Source organism: Crotalus tigris, unplaced genomic scaffold, assembly GCF_016545835.1.
Source record: "Crotalus tigris isolate CLP2741 ecotype Arizona unplaced genomic scaffold, ASM1654583v1 scf7180000024432.2438137, whole genome shotgun sequence".
Classification (NCBI taxonomy): Eukaryota; Metazoa; Chordata; class Lepidosauria; order Squamata; family Viperidae; genus Crotalus; species Crotalus tigris.
In genome coordinates, this window is record NW_024100599.1 from 255349 (window position 1) to 272797 (window position 17449).

A 17449-nucleotide genomic window follows, 5' to 3' on the forward strand; every position below is an offset into this window, starting at 1 on the left:
GTATGAACTCTATGATACAGTGCTTTTCTCCAAATCTAACCCAATAAGTTATAGGGCTATGTTAATATTTATATGTTACTTATATGTAAGGGTGTAGGTCTATACATATGTTGTATATAGTATATTTAAATGTGTGTTATGTATGTGTACACTTTGAGAGCAAGAAACTAAATTTTATTTTTAATGTGTGCCATTGTGCCCACAGTAAAAAATGACAATAAAGTTTATCTGTCTGTCTGTCTGTCTGTCTGTCTGTCTATCTATCTATCTATCTATCTATCTATCTATCTATCTATCTATCTATCTATCTATCTATCTATCTATCTAATTTCAATAGGCACCAAGTTCAGATCCAGTGATGGAATGGCTCTATCATTTTGCATTTTGTAATTGAATGGGATTATTCTCAGTTAAGTACCTTCACAACTGCAGACTGGGCAGGGGAGAGGGAGAATTAGACAATCAACCTCTCATTGTGTCATCCGACAAGCTACTTACTACCTGCCAGATGTTTTGGGGTGCAAATCCTTAAATATTTTATCAATGGCTAGATTGGCTAGAGTTCGCAAGAGTGACATTCAGACCATATGGAAACCATTAATTCATCTCCCCATCAAGATCCTCAAAAGGAAGATAGATCCACATGGGATAAAATCTGAGCTTTCATCTTGCCCAAGGGGATGGGTAAATATGTTTAGATCACATGAATAAATAATAACTTGTTAGTAGACAGACGTTCGTGGCTTTTAATTTAAGAAATAAGTGCTTTATCAAATTGCCCATTCGCGAAATATTCATGCTGGGAATACTAGCTATACGTCTGATCTTTATAAACTTCAAAAGAAGAACACCCTGCCCCGAAGAGCTTACAATTTTCAACTGTAAATGGAATCTGACTAAATAAAGAGAAGAGAAACCAAAGTGAGCGAGGCAGGTGGATCCTACGCCCTTTATTACAGGTTAAGCGACGCCCCACACGGTCCCCCCCCCCCAAAGTATTTATAATCTTGTCGCTTCCCGAAACGTTGGGCTGCAACGCGGAAGCTGCCGGCAGAGGCACAGGGGAAACCACACCGCCCGGCAGGCTGCAGGGAGAGCTAAATCCGAGGCTGTAACTCGAAGCTGCCAGAGCGCAGCCGGGGGAGACACCCGGGAAGCGGCCAAATACGCAGCCTGCCAGCGAGTTCTCAAGTCCGACATTTCGTTGACCAAAGTTGGCCCTCCTGCTCGGGGCGGAGGGGGCGCGGGCCCGCTGACGTCAGCCAGGAGCAGATAAGAGGTGCTCTCGCCGCCGGAAGGAGCAAAGGGGATCCTGCGGCGGTCCGAGCGAAGCTGCGCGTCTGGAACTCTCAAGCGTTAACGGTGAAACTGCCCTTGGGAGCGGAGCTGAAGTCCGCGGTGCGGAGGTTACCCCAGAATAGCCATAAGCATGCCACAAAACGTGCTTCTTCCCGGACCTCCGCCTTGGGGCTTCAGGCTGTCGGGAGGAATCGATTTTAACCAGCCATTAATTATAACCCGGGTATGTCCTTTCCGATCGCGGCTCTTTGCTTTTCCTGTTGAAAAGGGGCTTCGTGTAGGTTGCCTTTGTATTTACGCCGAAAATAATCTGTTCGGATTGGGTTTGCTGCAGGTGCTTTGCTTTAAAGAAAGGAGTAATTATCAACAGCTGGTTTCCAAGTTTAAAAATATAAAAGGGAAGGGACTTGGCGCTCTCCCGTGTAACTTTGGGAGGGAACGTCTGTATGGCAAGGTGTAATTTGACCATCCTCTCGTTTGCAATCATCTTGTGACTACTTTACCTGTGGTGAAACTTTGTTGACTTTAATGGATCTTTTTGTTCACTATAAATATATTATCAATGTCTGATTTGTAGTGCAGAGAATAAGTCTGGTTCAGGCACAACGTTAATCTGTTAAAAAAAAGGGGTTATAAACTACAAAAGTTGGAATCAGCTGGTCCTGATGCGGATGAACTAAGTATTTTGTAGATATTTCTGAATATCCCCATCTCCTTGATATTCTTTTCCCTGCACTTCTGAAAATAAGTTTTCCCAACACATTGAACTGAAAACAAGAGTTCCTACCTTCTTTAACCTTCCTCAAAAAATAAAATCTATTGGAAGAAAGGATTCAGAGTAGTCCAGTAGCTACACAGGGATTCCCTTCTAAGAAATTCTTTTGCCCTCTGAGTTTGTATTTGTATTGCAAAACTAAGTTTGCAGAACTTTGAAAGGATGAAGCAATGCCTCCTGTTGCTACTTTGCTTTAAATTTCACTCCATCTACTTGTATTGTTAAAGCTTGGAAGCAGTGATCCATACCTTAGCATACAAAATGCTTCTTACCCTGCAAATACAGGAAATGCAGGGCTTTGTTTTTGGAGGGAGGGAAACTTAAGAAGAAACCTACTAGGCCTGGGTTGATGGTAACTTGAGTCACATACCATTGCAATGCAGATATGCTTGCTAAATGTGAAACCTCTTCACCAGGGGAGAAAGTGGGAGACTATGAGTTCAAGTCCCATCTTATCCATGAAAGCCAACTGGGTGACTTTGGGCTAGCCATTCTCTCTCAGCCTAACTCACTTCACAGGGTTGTTGTGGGGAAAAATAGGAATAAGGTGTGTTGGATATGTTTGCAGTCTTAAGTTATTTGTAAAAAGAAAAATAAAGGTTGGATACAAAAACAAATATAAATCAAGCCCTGTTTTATGTGCGTCACATCAAATACAAGGGGGACCTACTATAAGTAGTTTTAAGTGCAATTTAGTTGAACATCTTGCATTGTCCAAGTGAGAAGAGTAGGAGGGTAACACTGCACTTTGTGCTGTCACCTTAATGTTGGGGATCAAAATTAGATTATGACTGTTGAAATGCAACCCTATACTCTAAGAGAAGTTTATTTTGTAATGGGTCAGTTGCCAATCTGGAACAGGTCATTGTGCTTTTTAGGCCTGGAGTACTGGGGGAGGGAGAGAATATCAGGAGAAGGATAATTTAGGTTTGATTCTAGCTGCCTGTTCTATGCAGGAATTTCTCTTCTTTTGCCTTGTTTGCTATGCTTAGGTAAATCCAGGATTTGTATAATAGAGAATTAAATAAAAAATTATTCCTTTTCCCATTGTAACTTCCCTATATGAGTGAGATATTGTTTAATCATATAACACACTTCTTCCTCCTGCATCAGTAATAAAATGTTGAGGGCTTGGCTGTGCTTTTTCCTGCCTTCCCTTCCCACTAACCAGATCCCTCCAGATTCCTGGCTACTGGAGACTAACACAACACTGATTCTATAGTTCTCCTTTTACTGCAGCTGATAACACTGGATCTCCAAGCATTTCAGTGCTTTCATGAACTAGAAATGTGGCCGATTTCTAATCCTTTAGAATTTGCCTTCCCATGGGCAAAAATTGAAAACACCTAATAATTAAACAGCTATCCAGATTGTAATATCTAATATAATAATGTGATTTTTTTTATGTCTCATCCACACCCACATATACGCACAACAAATAAGAGGCCTAGGCAGGCTCCAGGCAGTGCAGGACGGGGGGGGGGGTGGGGGGGGGAATGCATAAGGCCAGCCTTGTCATTAGGCAATTTCAGACCCCACCCCACTCCACCTCATCCTGGGAAAAGAGCATCTGTTTAAAACTCCAGATACTGAGAATGGCAGCAGGAGATTTGGAGACAGAGTTAAATGTACATGCAATGAAATTTGTCCTGCCTAATATAAGTCACCCTGGTTCTCCCGAATTTGACAGAGGTACTCTATGATCTCTTCAGCGTAGCCCAGTGTTTCTGGCTGGAGATTTCTGGGAGTTGAAGTCCACACATTTTAAACTTGGTAAGCACTGGTATATTTTAACCACTGGCGCACAGCCTATTTGTTCCCTGTGTAACAGGTCCCCCTACCCTTTCTAAGTTTATGTAGTAAAACAGATTAATTATGAAAATTAAAATGGCAAAGGAGATGCAGCAATCATCCTTATTTACAAGAAAGCCCATAGGCCCCAAGAAGGCCCTACGGGGCTCTTAGAAATTAAAAATGTCATCTTTCTGCATTTTGGTACTTTGATTGGAAGGGTGCACACCTGCTCAGGAAAAGAATTAGGGGAAGAGAGGGCCTATGTCTGCAGACTCAGAACTCCCTTAGGTTATCATTAATTAGTAAGTTTGTAACTCTTTTGGTAAAATAAGTTGCCATGTAAAGTATCCGAAGACCTAGTGCTCTTAAAGTTTAGTCACGTATCACAAAACCAGACAAAGACCCTCATGGGAATAGAAACAGCTTAGACAGTTGAAACAGGGAATATCTACTGGAATGTTGGCTTGTATCCCTTGTCCAATTGACTTGTAGGCACATTCTGGCAACCAGTTCAAAGTGGGGCAGAAAGCTCCAGAATATGTTTTGATTCATTTAAGAAAAATATATATATTGATGAAGCTGATTCAGAAGGTATTCTCATTGGCTCAGCTGACCCTACTTTTCAGATATGGCGAAAATACCAGAAGAGTTCAAGCTGATCTTAATTTTACCTTTCTGCCTTAGAGAACCGAAATGGCATGCAGGCAGGTGAGAAAGTAGGTTGAGAGTAGAAAAAAGGTGCATTCCATTCATTCTCTTTAATTAGTGCAGAAACTAATCTATTTAATGAGGTAAGGCTCCTATTTTGCACCCAACATAGAAATACAGCTTTCCATTTATGTCCTCCAGGTGATAAACAATGATTGTAAAAAAAGCAGGTCATTTATGGGGCTGAAAGAGCACTATCATAAACTGCTACTGGTAATTTTGCAGAGTGCCTGATCCCTGGAATATAATAATACCTTTACTGAAAAAGTTCCACAAACTGCTTCTACATATAAAGATCTAAATTCCTTGGGACTAGGGTCTCTGGGAGAATGCCTTTCCTGCCCAGAGTCTGCTCATCACTGTGATTATCAGTGGAATTTTTCCTCATTGGACATTTGCCAAGAGGCTTTTCTCTATATTGGCATTCACTCTAAAAAAAAAAAAAAAAACCCTCTCTTTTTATGACCCTGTAATCCCTTAATTCAAGGTAGAGTTGGGGCACCTGAGTGTTTACTGGCCGGATGGCCTTTGCAGCAGATTTTTTTTCTTTGCGCTATAAGAGAGAAACATTTGCCGCTACCTAGGATTGAACTCTCAATCTTTTGAGTGGGGGGCAAGCGTCTTCATCATTTGGCTACCAAGCTGCTCAAACTGGCATCCATTCTGTGAAGTACCTTCCCACAGAGATACAGGCATATGCTAGCCTTGCTTCAGAGTTGATATACATGTTGGAAACTTTCTTTCTTTGGCATATGTATCTCATGTACCACAACTCATGGCTACTGCTTTATTTGATGTGTTTTGTTTCATTAATTTTAATCATTTCATTATTATTTTTTAATTGTATAGAATGTATTTAGTGTTGTACCCTGACTGGATGTGTGGCATGACAGACGCTATTGAAATGTTTTAAATAACTTTGCAATGGTTCCATTGACCACATTTCCCTAAACTTTTTGGGCCAGCCCAGAAACATCACTGTGCAATATCTTCTTTGAGGGTTTGGCACACTGACCTAGTTAACCCCCATCTCAAATAGCACAGCTGAACAGATGACCAAATTCAAAAATGCATATCTCATTTGTTATCTTGATCTTGATATAAAGTTCACTGGAAAATAAATTATAGCTCTTATTAAAATGATCAAAGCTAGGAAATCGGAGAATTGTAGTCCCGAGACTTTGGGGAGAGCCACAAGCCAGACAAGACCCCCTCAATATTAATATCTCATTTGTTGTTTAGCCTTTATGTACAGTTTTGTATGCTTGTTTTTATGTAGACGATAACTACAGTTTGTCAGTAGCCTGATGCTGTTTGTATTGTATTGTCATTTTCCTACCTCACTAGGTAATGTTTAATTGGTCACAAACCTGAAGGTTTCTGGTATTAAAAAGTGTGTTATAGAAATAACAAATATTTTTTTTAATACCGGATTTGACTTTTTATTCCACCTAGTCCTGCAGATAAGTCAAACCCAAACTCTAATCCTAACTAGTGACTTTTATGAAATGGATTTTTGAAAAATAATGACAGATGAGTAGTGCCTTTATCAATAAAATCAAGTAGAAACAGTCCCAAACTTCTGATATTTATCTTATGAGCATATTAATGTCACCAAATAGTATTATAAAAGGGTCCCCTATTTATTTGCAGAACAGCAATCTCTATAAGTAGTCTTTAAAGAGGTGAGGGATTATTGCCATCTGTGAAGGCTTGCTGTATTTTAGAAAAGATGCCACAAAAGCTTTTCGTTTTGTATTTGAAGAATTAAATTAAACCTCCGTTTCTGCTTTGGAATAACACCAGTTGAACTTCCTGTGGCTGGCTTCTGAGGAAATACGCATGGGATTGCCAAATTAAGTCTAATACAAAAAAGATGAGATGGCATTCTAAATAATTGGCCGTTTGTTTCCCAGAAAGTTTCTCTGCCTAAACAGCTTAACCTCCATAAAATGCACAGAGGCACTACTAAACTGCTCTGACACACACACTTGGCATCTATCATGGAAAAAGGAAACAAAGGTTAAGTTTAAAACAATAGGAGAGATTATGGTGTTTTGGGGCTGAATTTCCTTTTATGGAATTAAAATACTTCCCATTATCTCTCAGGAAAAATATTTAGCCATGTCTGACTTCTACTTGGCATTTGTTTATAGTACACACAGTAAAATTTAAAGTGATATCAACAAAAAAAGAGCTAGCTACATTTACAGCAAATTAGTGCAAAACAAACTTTGTGAATTTCCATGGACAAGTAGCTGCATGAGAAGATTTATGAATTGCCCATTTGGAGGTCCTCAGCAGCCTGCAAGTCATATGTACAAGGAAAAACAAATGTAATGATAATATCTGCTATTTTATTAATATTGTTTGCGTGCCATTAACATCTGTTCAGTAGTTTTTCATCTTTGCATAATGATGCAATATTTTTTTTAAAAGGCCAACATAAATGCATTCTGATACTTATAGACCAGGGGTGTCAAACTTCCGGCCCACGGGGCGATGCGTCATGCCAAAACCACGCTCACCCTATTGCTGGCAATGGAAAAAAAGTTGCAATAGATCGCAACACGTCATGTGACATTGCGAGTTTGACACCCTGCTGTAGACAGTTTCAGGCCAATCCATTACTGTAACATTTTTACTGCGTGATGCTAAAGCTGAGGAATTTATTGGATTAAGTTTTACTGAAGCCAGTGGATACCTTCTAACTTGATTGAAGTTAAGCTTCTCAGAATTAAAGCTACGACTGTGCAAAACTACCCAGAATATATTTCATTTCTTCATTTCCTAGCAATAAGAATGTGCAAGTTTTTAATAAATTGACTGGCAGATTTATCTGATGATGTTTACTTGAAAGTAAGTACGATTGTTTTCAAAAAGCATTACTTACAAAAAAATATTCTGAAAAACTTTTGCCTTAGACTTAGCCATGCATCTTCCTAGAATAATGATGGGCAACTTTTTTTAAAAAAGATGTCCCAGTCATGAGCTGGAGATACCATGCTGTCACTATAATAGGGCAGACAAAAGTGATGGAGTGGAAGGTTAAAACAGCAACATGGCTGTCTTTGGTCTTGCCTAAGCTAAAAGCACCTGTTTTGCCTTTTGTTTGGAAACATGAAAAGCAGTTGAAAATGGACATTTTGACTTCATGTTCTTGGCAGTAAGGTTATGATCTTTTGAGGTACTCTTCAATATCTTTACCAATGATTTAGGTGAGGGGAGAGATGAGGAGCTCACCAAATTTTCAGACATCAAGCTGGCAGGAATAGCCAACATTCCAGAAGATAGGCTCAAGATATAGAAGGATCTCGAGAGACTTGAACATAGTCCCTATCTAACAAAATGAAAATCAATTATGAGAAAAATAAGGTTCTGCATTTAGGCAAGAAAAACCAAATGCACAGGCATAAAATACATGGTACCTGGCTTGATAGTCGTAACTGCTAGAGCAGTGGTTCTCAACCTGTAGGTCGGGACCCCATTTGGGGTTGAATGACCATTTCACGGGGGTTGCCAAACAAGGCTGTCCGCCATTTTTCCCCCTTTTCTTTGGCCATGCCCCTGGCACCCGGTGATGTATAAGTGGTTGGGGGTCACCACAACATGGGGAACTGTATTATGGGGTCGCGGCATTAGAAAGGTTGAGAACCACTGTGCTAGAGGAATCCTGGGGTCCTATGTACAACCATTTAAATATGAGCCAGCAGTGTGCTGTAGCTGCAAAAAAAGCCAACACAATCCTAAACTACATTAACAGAAGGATAGAATCAGGATCAAGGAAAATGTTAGTACTACTTTGTAATGCCTTGATAAGACCACACTTGGAATATTGCATCCAGTTTTGGTTGCCACGATATTAAAAAATATGTTGGGACTCTAGAAAGGGTGCAGAGAAGAACAATAAAGATGATTAGGGGACTGAAGGCTAAAACATACGAAGAATGATTTCAGAAATTGGGCATGTGCAGTTTGATGCAAAGAAAGACTAGGGGTGACATGATGGCAGTGTTCCAATGTCAAAGAGGCTGAACAAAGAAGAGGGGTCAAATTATTCTCCAAAACACCTGAAGGCAGGACAAAAAGCATTGCATGGAAACTAGTCAAGAAGAGAACCAACCTAGAACTAAGGAGAAATTTCCTGACAGAACAATTAATCAGTGGAGCAACTTGCCTTCAGAAGTTTTTTACACCTTGCTAAGCCACTGGTGGTACTCAAATATTGTCATGTCCTAAAGGTGGTACAGTCTGAAAAGGTTGAAAAGCCCTGGATTAGAAGACCTCCAATGTCCCTTTCAACTCTGTTATTCTGAGGTAAAATGAGGGTTGGGAGTTTCCAATTCCTAGCCAAACATTCTCCTGGACAAATTAAGATGCCAGGTGGAAGTACTACTTTGTCCTGCAGTTTAACCAAAGGCTAAACCAAAGAAAAAAGAAAAAAAACTATCATGGGAATTGAAATTCAAAATGTGGAAAGCACCAGTTTTCCCATCCCTGCTAGAGATCAGATTTGGCTTGGAACTGCTTAAAAGTTTATAGTTACAGAAAAACCAAGCAATGACTCACTTAAGTAGACAGTACTGTTTGCCAGAGATGCTTCCATGCAGATTTGCTTTAAGAAACAAAAAAAAAATCTTGGAACTCTTAAAGGCCCTTTAAAAAGAAATGATCACAACACAGGGAAATGAACTTTATTTTGAAGTGGGAGAGAAACAGAATCAAATGGGTTCCTGGCAGAAGCTAGTCCCAAGCTACTCATCAAAAAAATTAATGACCAATTTGCAGAAGCTGATTTTCCAGTATGTATTGTTAAAAACCTAATGTGGGGAGAAACCTCTAAGCTTCTTAACATCTGAATACCTGCTTAGGAATAAATTCAAAAGCTCTTGCTTTCTAGCACTTCTGCTTGAGCTGCCACTTGATTATCCTTTCTTATTACTTTTCTCCTGTAACCTCAAAGAATTTTGGAATGAAATATCATTCTGAATACTAACCCAGTTCAAATGCATGGGTTTATTTAAATTAGAATGTGCACTAAGATGCTCTGATTTTTTAGATAATTTCTCATAATATCCAAACTGAGAAGTTACCGTATTTTCCAGCGTATAAAACGACTTTCTAAACCATGAAAATCTTCTCAAAAGTTGGGGGTCGTCTTATACGCCCAGTCGTCTTATACACTGGAAAATACCCACATGTGCACCGGAGGCCAGTCAGCTGGGCCGGACCAGGCCAGGAGGGGAGAAGTGGCACCTTCCGAGCAGGAGCTGGAGCTCTGGCCATGCCTCTCTTGTGTGCTATGGGCTGCACGGTGTGGAAAGGGGCTCCTGTGACCCCACCGCTGAGATGGCGCTCAGGAGGCTGGAGGGGCAGGCAGGTCCCGGGGGGCGGCTGGGAGAGGGCAAGAGGTGCCGGGATGAGGATGGGGGGCTCCAGGTTGGTGGGTGTGAGAGTGCAGTCGGCGGCTCCGAAGCGCGCGGATCTTCCGCGCAGCTTCTGAGGCCCCGGATGTGCCGCCTCTTGGCTCTCCACCAGGCTCTCCGCCAGAGCCTCCCCCCCTCCCCAGGCAATTGTGTGGAGCTGCTTGTGCGTCCTTGGCAGCACCTCCCCCCTTCAATCTCTCTCTCTCTCTCTCTCCTTCCTTCCTTTCCCCTTCAATCTCCTTCCTTTTCCCTTCAATCTTCCTTCCTTCCTTCCATCTCCATCTCCATCCCTTCCCCTTCAATCTCTCTCTCCTTCCTACCTTCCTTCCTACCTTCCTTCCTCCCTTCCTCCCTTCCTTCCTCCTTCAGTCTCCTTCCTTCTCCATCTCCATCCCTTGGCTTCCAGGAGGTGAATGGAGGGCAGGTCGGAGGAGAAGCCGGGAGCAAGTTGGGCTGTTTCTTTTCCTCCGCGGTGTGGAAGCAGAGAAGGGACGAGGCTGAAACGTGTCGGCTGCTGCTGCATATTCATTCTTTCTCTCCCCAAATGTTCTTATCCTTACGCTGCATGATTTTGTTATGTGCTCCTGGCTACTTTCCTTCGTGATCAGAGGCAAGCTCGTCTGACCAATAACCAGCCAAGACACAGTGAAGGCCTTTTGTTTTGTTTATTGTACTAAGCAGAAGAGAAGCTTTCTAAGCTTGGTTCTCTTCAAAGTTTTAATTATCCATGCAGCTTCCGAGGCCCCGGATGTGCCGCCGCTTGGCTCTCCACCAGAGCCGCATCCCCTCCCTGGGCAATTGTATGGAGCTGCTTGTGCGTCCTTGGCAGCGCCTCCCCCTTCAATCTCTCTCTCCTTCTTTCATTCCTTCATTTCCCCTTCAATCTCCTTCCTTGTCCATCTCCTTCCTTTCCCCTTCAATCTCCTTCCTTTTCCCTTCAATCTTCCTTCCTTCCTTCCTTCCTTCCTTCCATCTCCATCCTTTCCCTTTCAATCTCTCTCCTTCCTTCCTTCCTTCCTTCCTTTCCCCTTCAATCTTCATTCCTTCCTTCCATCTCCATCTCCATCCCTTCTCCTTCAATCTCTCCTTCCTTCCTTCCTTCCTTCCTTCCTTCCTTCCATCTCCATCCCTTCCCTTTCAATCTCTCTCCTTCCTTCCTTCCTTCCTTCCTTCCCTCCCTCTTCAATCTTCATTCCTTCTCCATCTCCTTCCTTTCCCCTTCAATCTTCCTTCCTTCCTTCCATCTCCATCTCCATCCCTTCTCCTTCAATCCTTCCTTCCTTCCTTCCTTCCTTCCTTCCTTCCTTCCTTCCTTCCTTCCTTCCTTCCTTCCCCCTTCAATCTCCTTCCTTGTCCATCTCCTTCCTGTCCCCTTCAATCTCCTTCCTTTCCTCTTCAATCTTCATTCCTTCCTTCCCCTTTCCTCCCTCCCAACATTTTTGAGCAAGGAAGAGTAAGCTTCTCCAGTGAGCATTGCTACCGTATTTTCCGGCGTATAAGATGACTTTCTAAACAATGAAAATCTTCTCAAAAGTTGGGGGTCGGCTTATACGCCCAGTGGTCTTATACGCTGGAAAATACGGTATGTCCAGTTTCTGAGTTATCATAAACGTCAGAGACCTGAAACTAGAACTAGTCCTTGCCCACAGACCACTCCACCTTGTATAATGTCTGTAGGAGAGCTTTGTTTGTACAGTATTCATTTGAACTTAAATAAATCTCTTGGCAATTGGACGATCCAATGTATAAAGTCTCTGATCACCTGGAAAGTTCTTCTTCCTTCTCCCATTTTTCTTTAATGATTGATATCAGAAAATTAATTTTTAAAAAAAACAAAACACTGATTATGTCCTAATGCTTTTGTACAAACACAGTGTGGTTACTGTGGGAAAGTATGTACAGTTATGGTAATTATGTCTTAAAATAACCATAAACTAAAAAAGGATAAGCAAAATTATCAAAGACCTGGAGCTATTTAGCTACAGTACAAAGATACTGTATAGCAACAACAATGTTTTAGAGAAAGAAAAGAAAATGAGAGAAACAAAAATGGATGGGACAAGTTATGGAGAAAAAAGTTAAAGAAGTTTTTTTGCTAATATGATACCAATTATTTAGGATCAGGAAAGGTAAGTACTTCACAGAGCACATATTTAAAATATGGAATGTTAATATCATGAGATGTAGTGTGATAAATGGTTGGCAGTTTGTTCATCTCTGGAAGAAATGAAAAATAAGGCTTTCAGTGGCTATTGAATCCATCCAGATGGGTTTATGTTACGTTTATGGCAGAAGGTATTCTTTGACGTACTAGTTTCAGTAAAATTACAACAGCCCCTACTTTCCCACCCTCCTAATATTTTCACTGATACCAAATATGGTTAGATTAGGATTAGATTACTTTCATACATGTTATTAGTGTTCTACCACTAATCTCTGTTACCTCTGTACTATTCAAGATTTTCTCTTGCATACGTGTTTTGTCAGTATGGAGGCTTAATTAATGTATGCTAGCACTGCAGGAAACAAATCACTGCATGAATTTAGAATTTTAGTGTAAATCTTGTAATTTGGAAAACAAAGGGTACAGTCTAAAAAGTATATACAAGAAACAAATAGATGAAACTCCATAAAAGTTAAAATAGGGTTTTCTGTAAAATCATGGATAGAATAGAACAGAACAGAACAGAATAGTTGGAAGAGACTTTGTAGGTCATCTAGTCCAACCCCCTGCCCAAGCAGGAGTTCTTACATCATTTCTGACAGGTGGCAGTCCAGTCTCTTCTTGAAAGCCTCCAATGATGAAGCACCAACAACATCTGAAGGCAGTCTTTTCCACTGGTTGATTGTTTTCTCTGTCAGAAAATTTCTCCTTATTTCCAGGGTGAATCTCTCCTTGATCAGTTTCCATCCATTATTCCATATCTGGCCTTCAGGTGCTTTGGAAAATAGGTTGACCCCCTCCTCTCTGTGACAGCCCCTCAAATATTGGAACACTGCTATTATGTCTCCCCTGGTCCTTCTCTTCACTAGCAATCGTTCTTCATAGGTTTTGGTCTCCAGTCCCCTAATCATCTTTGTTGCTCTTCTCTGCACTTTTTTCTAGAGTCTCAACATCTTTTTTATAATATGGTGACTAAAACTGGTTGCAGTATTCTAGGTGTGGTCTTACTGAGGCTTTATAGAGTGATATTAGTACCTCATGCGATCTTGATCGAATCCCTCTGTTAATGCAATTTAGGATTGCATTGGCTTTTTTGGCTGCTGCCACACACTGTTGGCTCATATTTAATTGATTGTCCACTAAGAGTCCCTTTTACAATTGCTGCTATTGAGCCTGGTTTCACCCAATCTATATGTGTACTTTTGGGTTTTTTTGCCTAAGTGTAAGACTTTACTTTTCTCTATGTTGAATTTCATTTTGTTAGATAGGACCCAGTGTTCAAGTCTGTCAAGATCCCTCTGGATCTTGAGCCTATTATCTAGGGCAGACATGTCAAACTCACGATGTCACATGATGTCACGCGATGTATCGGAACCTTTTCCCCATTGCCGGCAATGGGGTGGGCACAGTTTGCTCGTGAAGCATCCGGCCCGTGGGCTGGCAGTTTGACACCCCTGATCTAGGGTGTTGGCTATTCCTGCCAGCTTAGTGTCATCTGCAAATTTGATAAGCCCCTTCTATTCCCTCATCTAGGTCATTTATGAAAATGTTGAAGAGTACTGGTCCTAGGACAGAATCTTATTGTATCCCACTGCTTACTTCCCTCAATGTAGATGTAGTACCATTAAGGATTACTCTTTGAGTGCCGTTTGTCAGCCAGTTAAAAATTCATCTGATGGTGATGCTGTCTATCCCGCTTTTTTTAAGCTTTCCAAGAAGTAGTTTATGGTCTACTTTGTTGGATGACTTGCTGAAGTCCAAATGTACCATGTCCACAGTATTCCGCTGGTCCATCAATTTAGTCACCTGATCAAAGAATGAAATGAAATTGGTTTGGCATGATCTGTTTTTGACAAACCCGTGCTGGCTTCTAGTTATAACTGTGTTTCTAGATGTTTGCAGATCTGTTTTTTTATTATCTTTTCCGGTGTATCTTTCCAGATATATTGATGTTAAGCTGATTGGTCTGTAGTTTCCTGGGTCTGTTTTTTTTTTTCCTTTTTTTAAGATGGGCACCACATCAACTCTTTTCCAATCCTCTGGTAGTTCCCCAGTGCTCCAGGATTTTGGGTTTATTTTGTTTCTGTGCAGATCTTCAGATATCTACAGCATCTGTTGTTTTTCCATTATAGGAAGGAAGGAACAAATGAAAAATTGGCCACCAAGTTGATATAAATGTTTAGATGCTTATCAGTGTTATTATAGATATCTGCAAGCCAGTACTTGACATAAAGTCAATATCTACTGCAGTCCTATATGTAGTCTATTGAAATAGGACCAATCAAAGTAATCTGAATTCAACTGTATTTGAGATATCAGACTTCTAATAAAGACTAGATATGAATTTACTAAAACTTTTATTGGATAATATGAATTTACCTGCCAACAAAAGTGCGTATAGTCCAGGCCATGGTTTTCCCAGTTGCAATATATGGCTGTGAAAGTTGGACCATAAGAAAGGCTGAGCGCCAAAGAATTGAGGCCTTTGAACTATGGTGCTGGAGAAGACTCCTGCGAGTCCCTTGGACTGCAAGGCATTCAAACCGGTCAGTCCTAGAAGAGATCAACCCCGACTGCTCTTTAGAAGGCCAGATCCTGAAGTTGAAACTCAAATACTTTGGCCATCTAATGAGAAGGAAGGACTCACTGGAGAAGGGCCTAATGCTGGGAAAGATTGAGGGCAATAGAAGAAGGGGACGACAGAGAATGAGATGGCTGGATGGAGTCACTGAAGCAGTAGGTGTGAACTTAAATGGACTCCAGAAGTTGGTAGAGGACAGGAAGACCTGGAGGAACGTTGTCCATGGGGTCGCGATGGGTCGGACACAACTTCACAATTAACAACAACAAATGAATTTACTAAAACATTTATTGGATAAGCTGCAGTGCCTTGGTTCATTCATGATATAAGCTATTAATATGATAGTGAATTCACACATCAAACTAATCAATATTGAAAAAAGCCATGTTAAGCCTTAGCAATTCTGTGAATTTTAATTATGTCATGCCTTTTCACTGTGATAAGCAAGAGAAAAACTGATCTTGGTTTAAACTAAGCGACAATTTTGTTGAATCAAGAAATAGTCTGATTGTTTCTTTAACAAAGTAAACATTTTCCAAGATCGGTAAAATGAAGACCCAGATTTTCTATCTTATAACATTTTTCTTCCACAGATATGGCTGTAGTTCAGAAAATGCTTAGTGCATTTCCTTTAGTTACCTCTATTGATTGGAATGTGAATTCTTTATTCCCTGGAGCTTTCTAAGCATTTCAGGATCTGCTGACTATGGCTGATTACTAACTCTAATCTGATCTAAATCTTTTTAAGATGAAGAAATTTGAGTAAATGGAAGAGACTAGTGTTAATGGCAGAAACGTTTATTGTGTAATTCCTACCTTGCAAAAACACATCAAGGCAGGCAAGCAGACAGACAGACAGATTCTATAAATGGACATATATCTCTTAAACAATTACATAAAAACTTACTCTGATTTTCTTTTAGATAACACCAGGAAGTAAAGCTTCACAAGCGAATCTGTGTCCTGGTGACATCATTATAGCTATTGACGGTCACAGCACAGAAAACATGACTCACAATGATGCCCAGGAGAAAATTAAAGCAGCAGGCCAGCAACTCTGTCTGAAAATTGAGAGGTAATTCTTCACGACTTACAGGATCACAATGCAGAAATCTGGACCTTGAATTCCATAGATCAAGAAGGAATGCATTTTTCCCAAGAGGTTGCCCTTTAAAAAAAAAAAAAAAAGTCACTTTAGTAGTATAATGATGTCATGGGAGTGGTTGGGATTTTTTTGTTCTGATTTTTGAAAATCTTTTAAGTACGTGAAGCTGATAAACTGATTTTGCTGGATTTTCAAAAAAAAGTGAATTGTCATTATTGGTTTCTTTGTCACCTCATTTTGGTGGCATAATTATGTTTCAGTCACCACAAAAATGAGCAGCTTGCTCATCCCTGCATGTAATCATGTTTTGTGATTATGCATCTTGCAATTTTTCTGATGCAATTAATCCTAAGAATTTTTTTAACATGTACCAGACAAAGTGGAAGACAAATTATTTGATGAAATTACATCTGTGTCAAAAGAATTATTGAACTGCTGTGAAAAAACCACTGACTTGCAGATGCAAACTTGAAGAAGTTTTATTTATTAACTCAGAAGAACCCAGTTCCTCAAACCAGTGGTTGTCTTCCCCATAACAGTAACATAAAATGAATTCCATTTAGTTTTGCTTTGATATGAGTTATTGCTTTAATTGCTTGAAATTTTCCATTACACATATCGTTATCAAACACAGAGCTATTTGAGGGATGAGGTTCCTTCCTGTTTTGTGATTATTTTTAAAAAGTGTTGCTAAATTACTCTTTCACAATTTTGTTTATCATTCTTATGCATGTGTTGCTTACTGTTTTGGACTGTAGCAGATAAACCCTGATAGGTTTGTCTTTCCTTTTTGTCTTTTTTTTTTCTATTAGTAGAATTGTTAAAAATACTGTAATCTGAAAATTATCCACTTTGTAATGTGGGATCTAATGTACACATTACCAACATAAACTAACATAGGTCAATGTGGACAGTAATGTCCCCAAATTCAATCCCAGTTAACTTCTACACAAATGCAATCCAAATCTGTAATGACATAAATATATAAAATGCTTATTACATGCTAAAAATGGTGAAATGTTTTGGATTCCTTAATTCATTCTTCATTTTTATCCAACAGAGCAGAGACTAAATTGTGGTCTCCACAAGTAGCAGAAGAGGGCAGACCGCATCCATTCAAAATAAACTTGGAAGCTGAACCACAGGTAGCAATTGATTCAAGTTAAAGCTGCATCTGGACTGCAAGAATCCAGATAGCCACTAATTGGCATTCAACACTGGAAAATACTAAAGTTATCTGCATACCGTCGCTGCCATCTAGTGGTTGGCTGGACTTTTACAGCTGAGATCTAGTAATTCTTAAATCACCAACACTCTTATTCTGTTTTTAATTAGTTGCTACTTACCTACTTGTACAGATAATCCTCAACTTATGACCACAACTGGAACTGGATTTTTGGTTGTAAGTTATCATGGCCATCAGTCAAGGCCCTCACATGACAGGACCCAATTTTATGACATTTTTTGCAATGGTCATTAAGCAAATCACCTCACATGTTAAGCTAATTCATGGTCATTAAGCAAACACTGCAACTGTAAATGTGAACTACTTTTTCTGAATAGGTGGTGTTTGCCAGAAATAGTTATAAGTTGACTT

The 17449-nt window shown here is 40.1% G+C and overlaps 1 protein-coding gene across 3 annotated transcripts in view; it reads left to right on the plus strand.

Annotated features, from left to right (window-relative positions):
• Nucleotides 1-1034: 1034 nt before the first annotated feature.
• The window catches only part of PDLIM3 (PDZ and LIM domain 3), a 31051-nt gene continuing 14636 nt past the window's right edge, over nt 1035-17449 (plus strand). For 2 of the 3 annotated variants that reach the window (XM_039330749.1, XM_039330750.1), the window contains exons 1-3: nt 1036-1522; nt 15671-15822; nt 16913-16997. In XM_039330749.1, coding sequence (XP_039186683.1) covers nt 1430-1522; nt 15671-15822; nt 16913-16997 — 330 coding nt within the window. In that variant the 5' untranslated portion in view covers nt 1036-1429. Of the gene's footprint in view, nt 1523-15670; nt 15823-16912; nt 16998-17449 lie in introns of all 3 variants that reach the window. The other variant, XM_039330748.1, reaches the window with a different exon arrangement.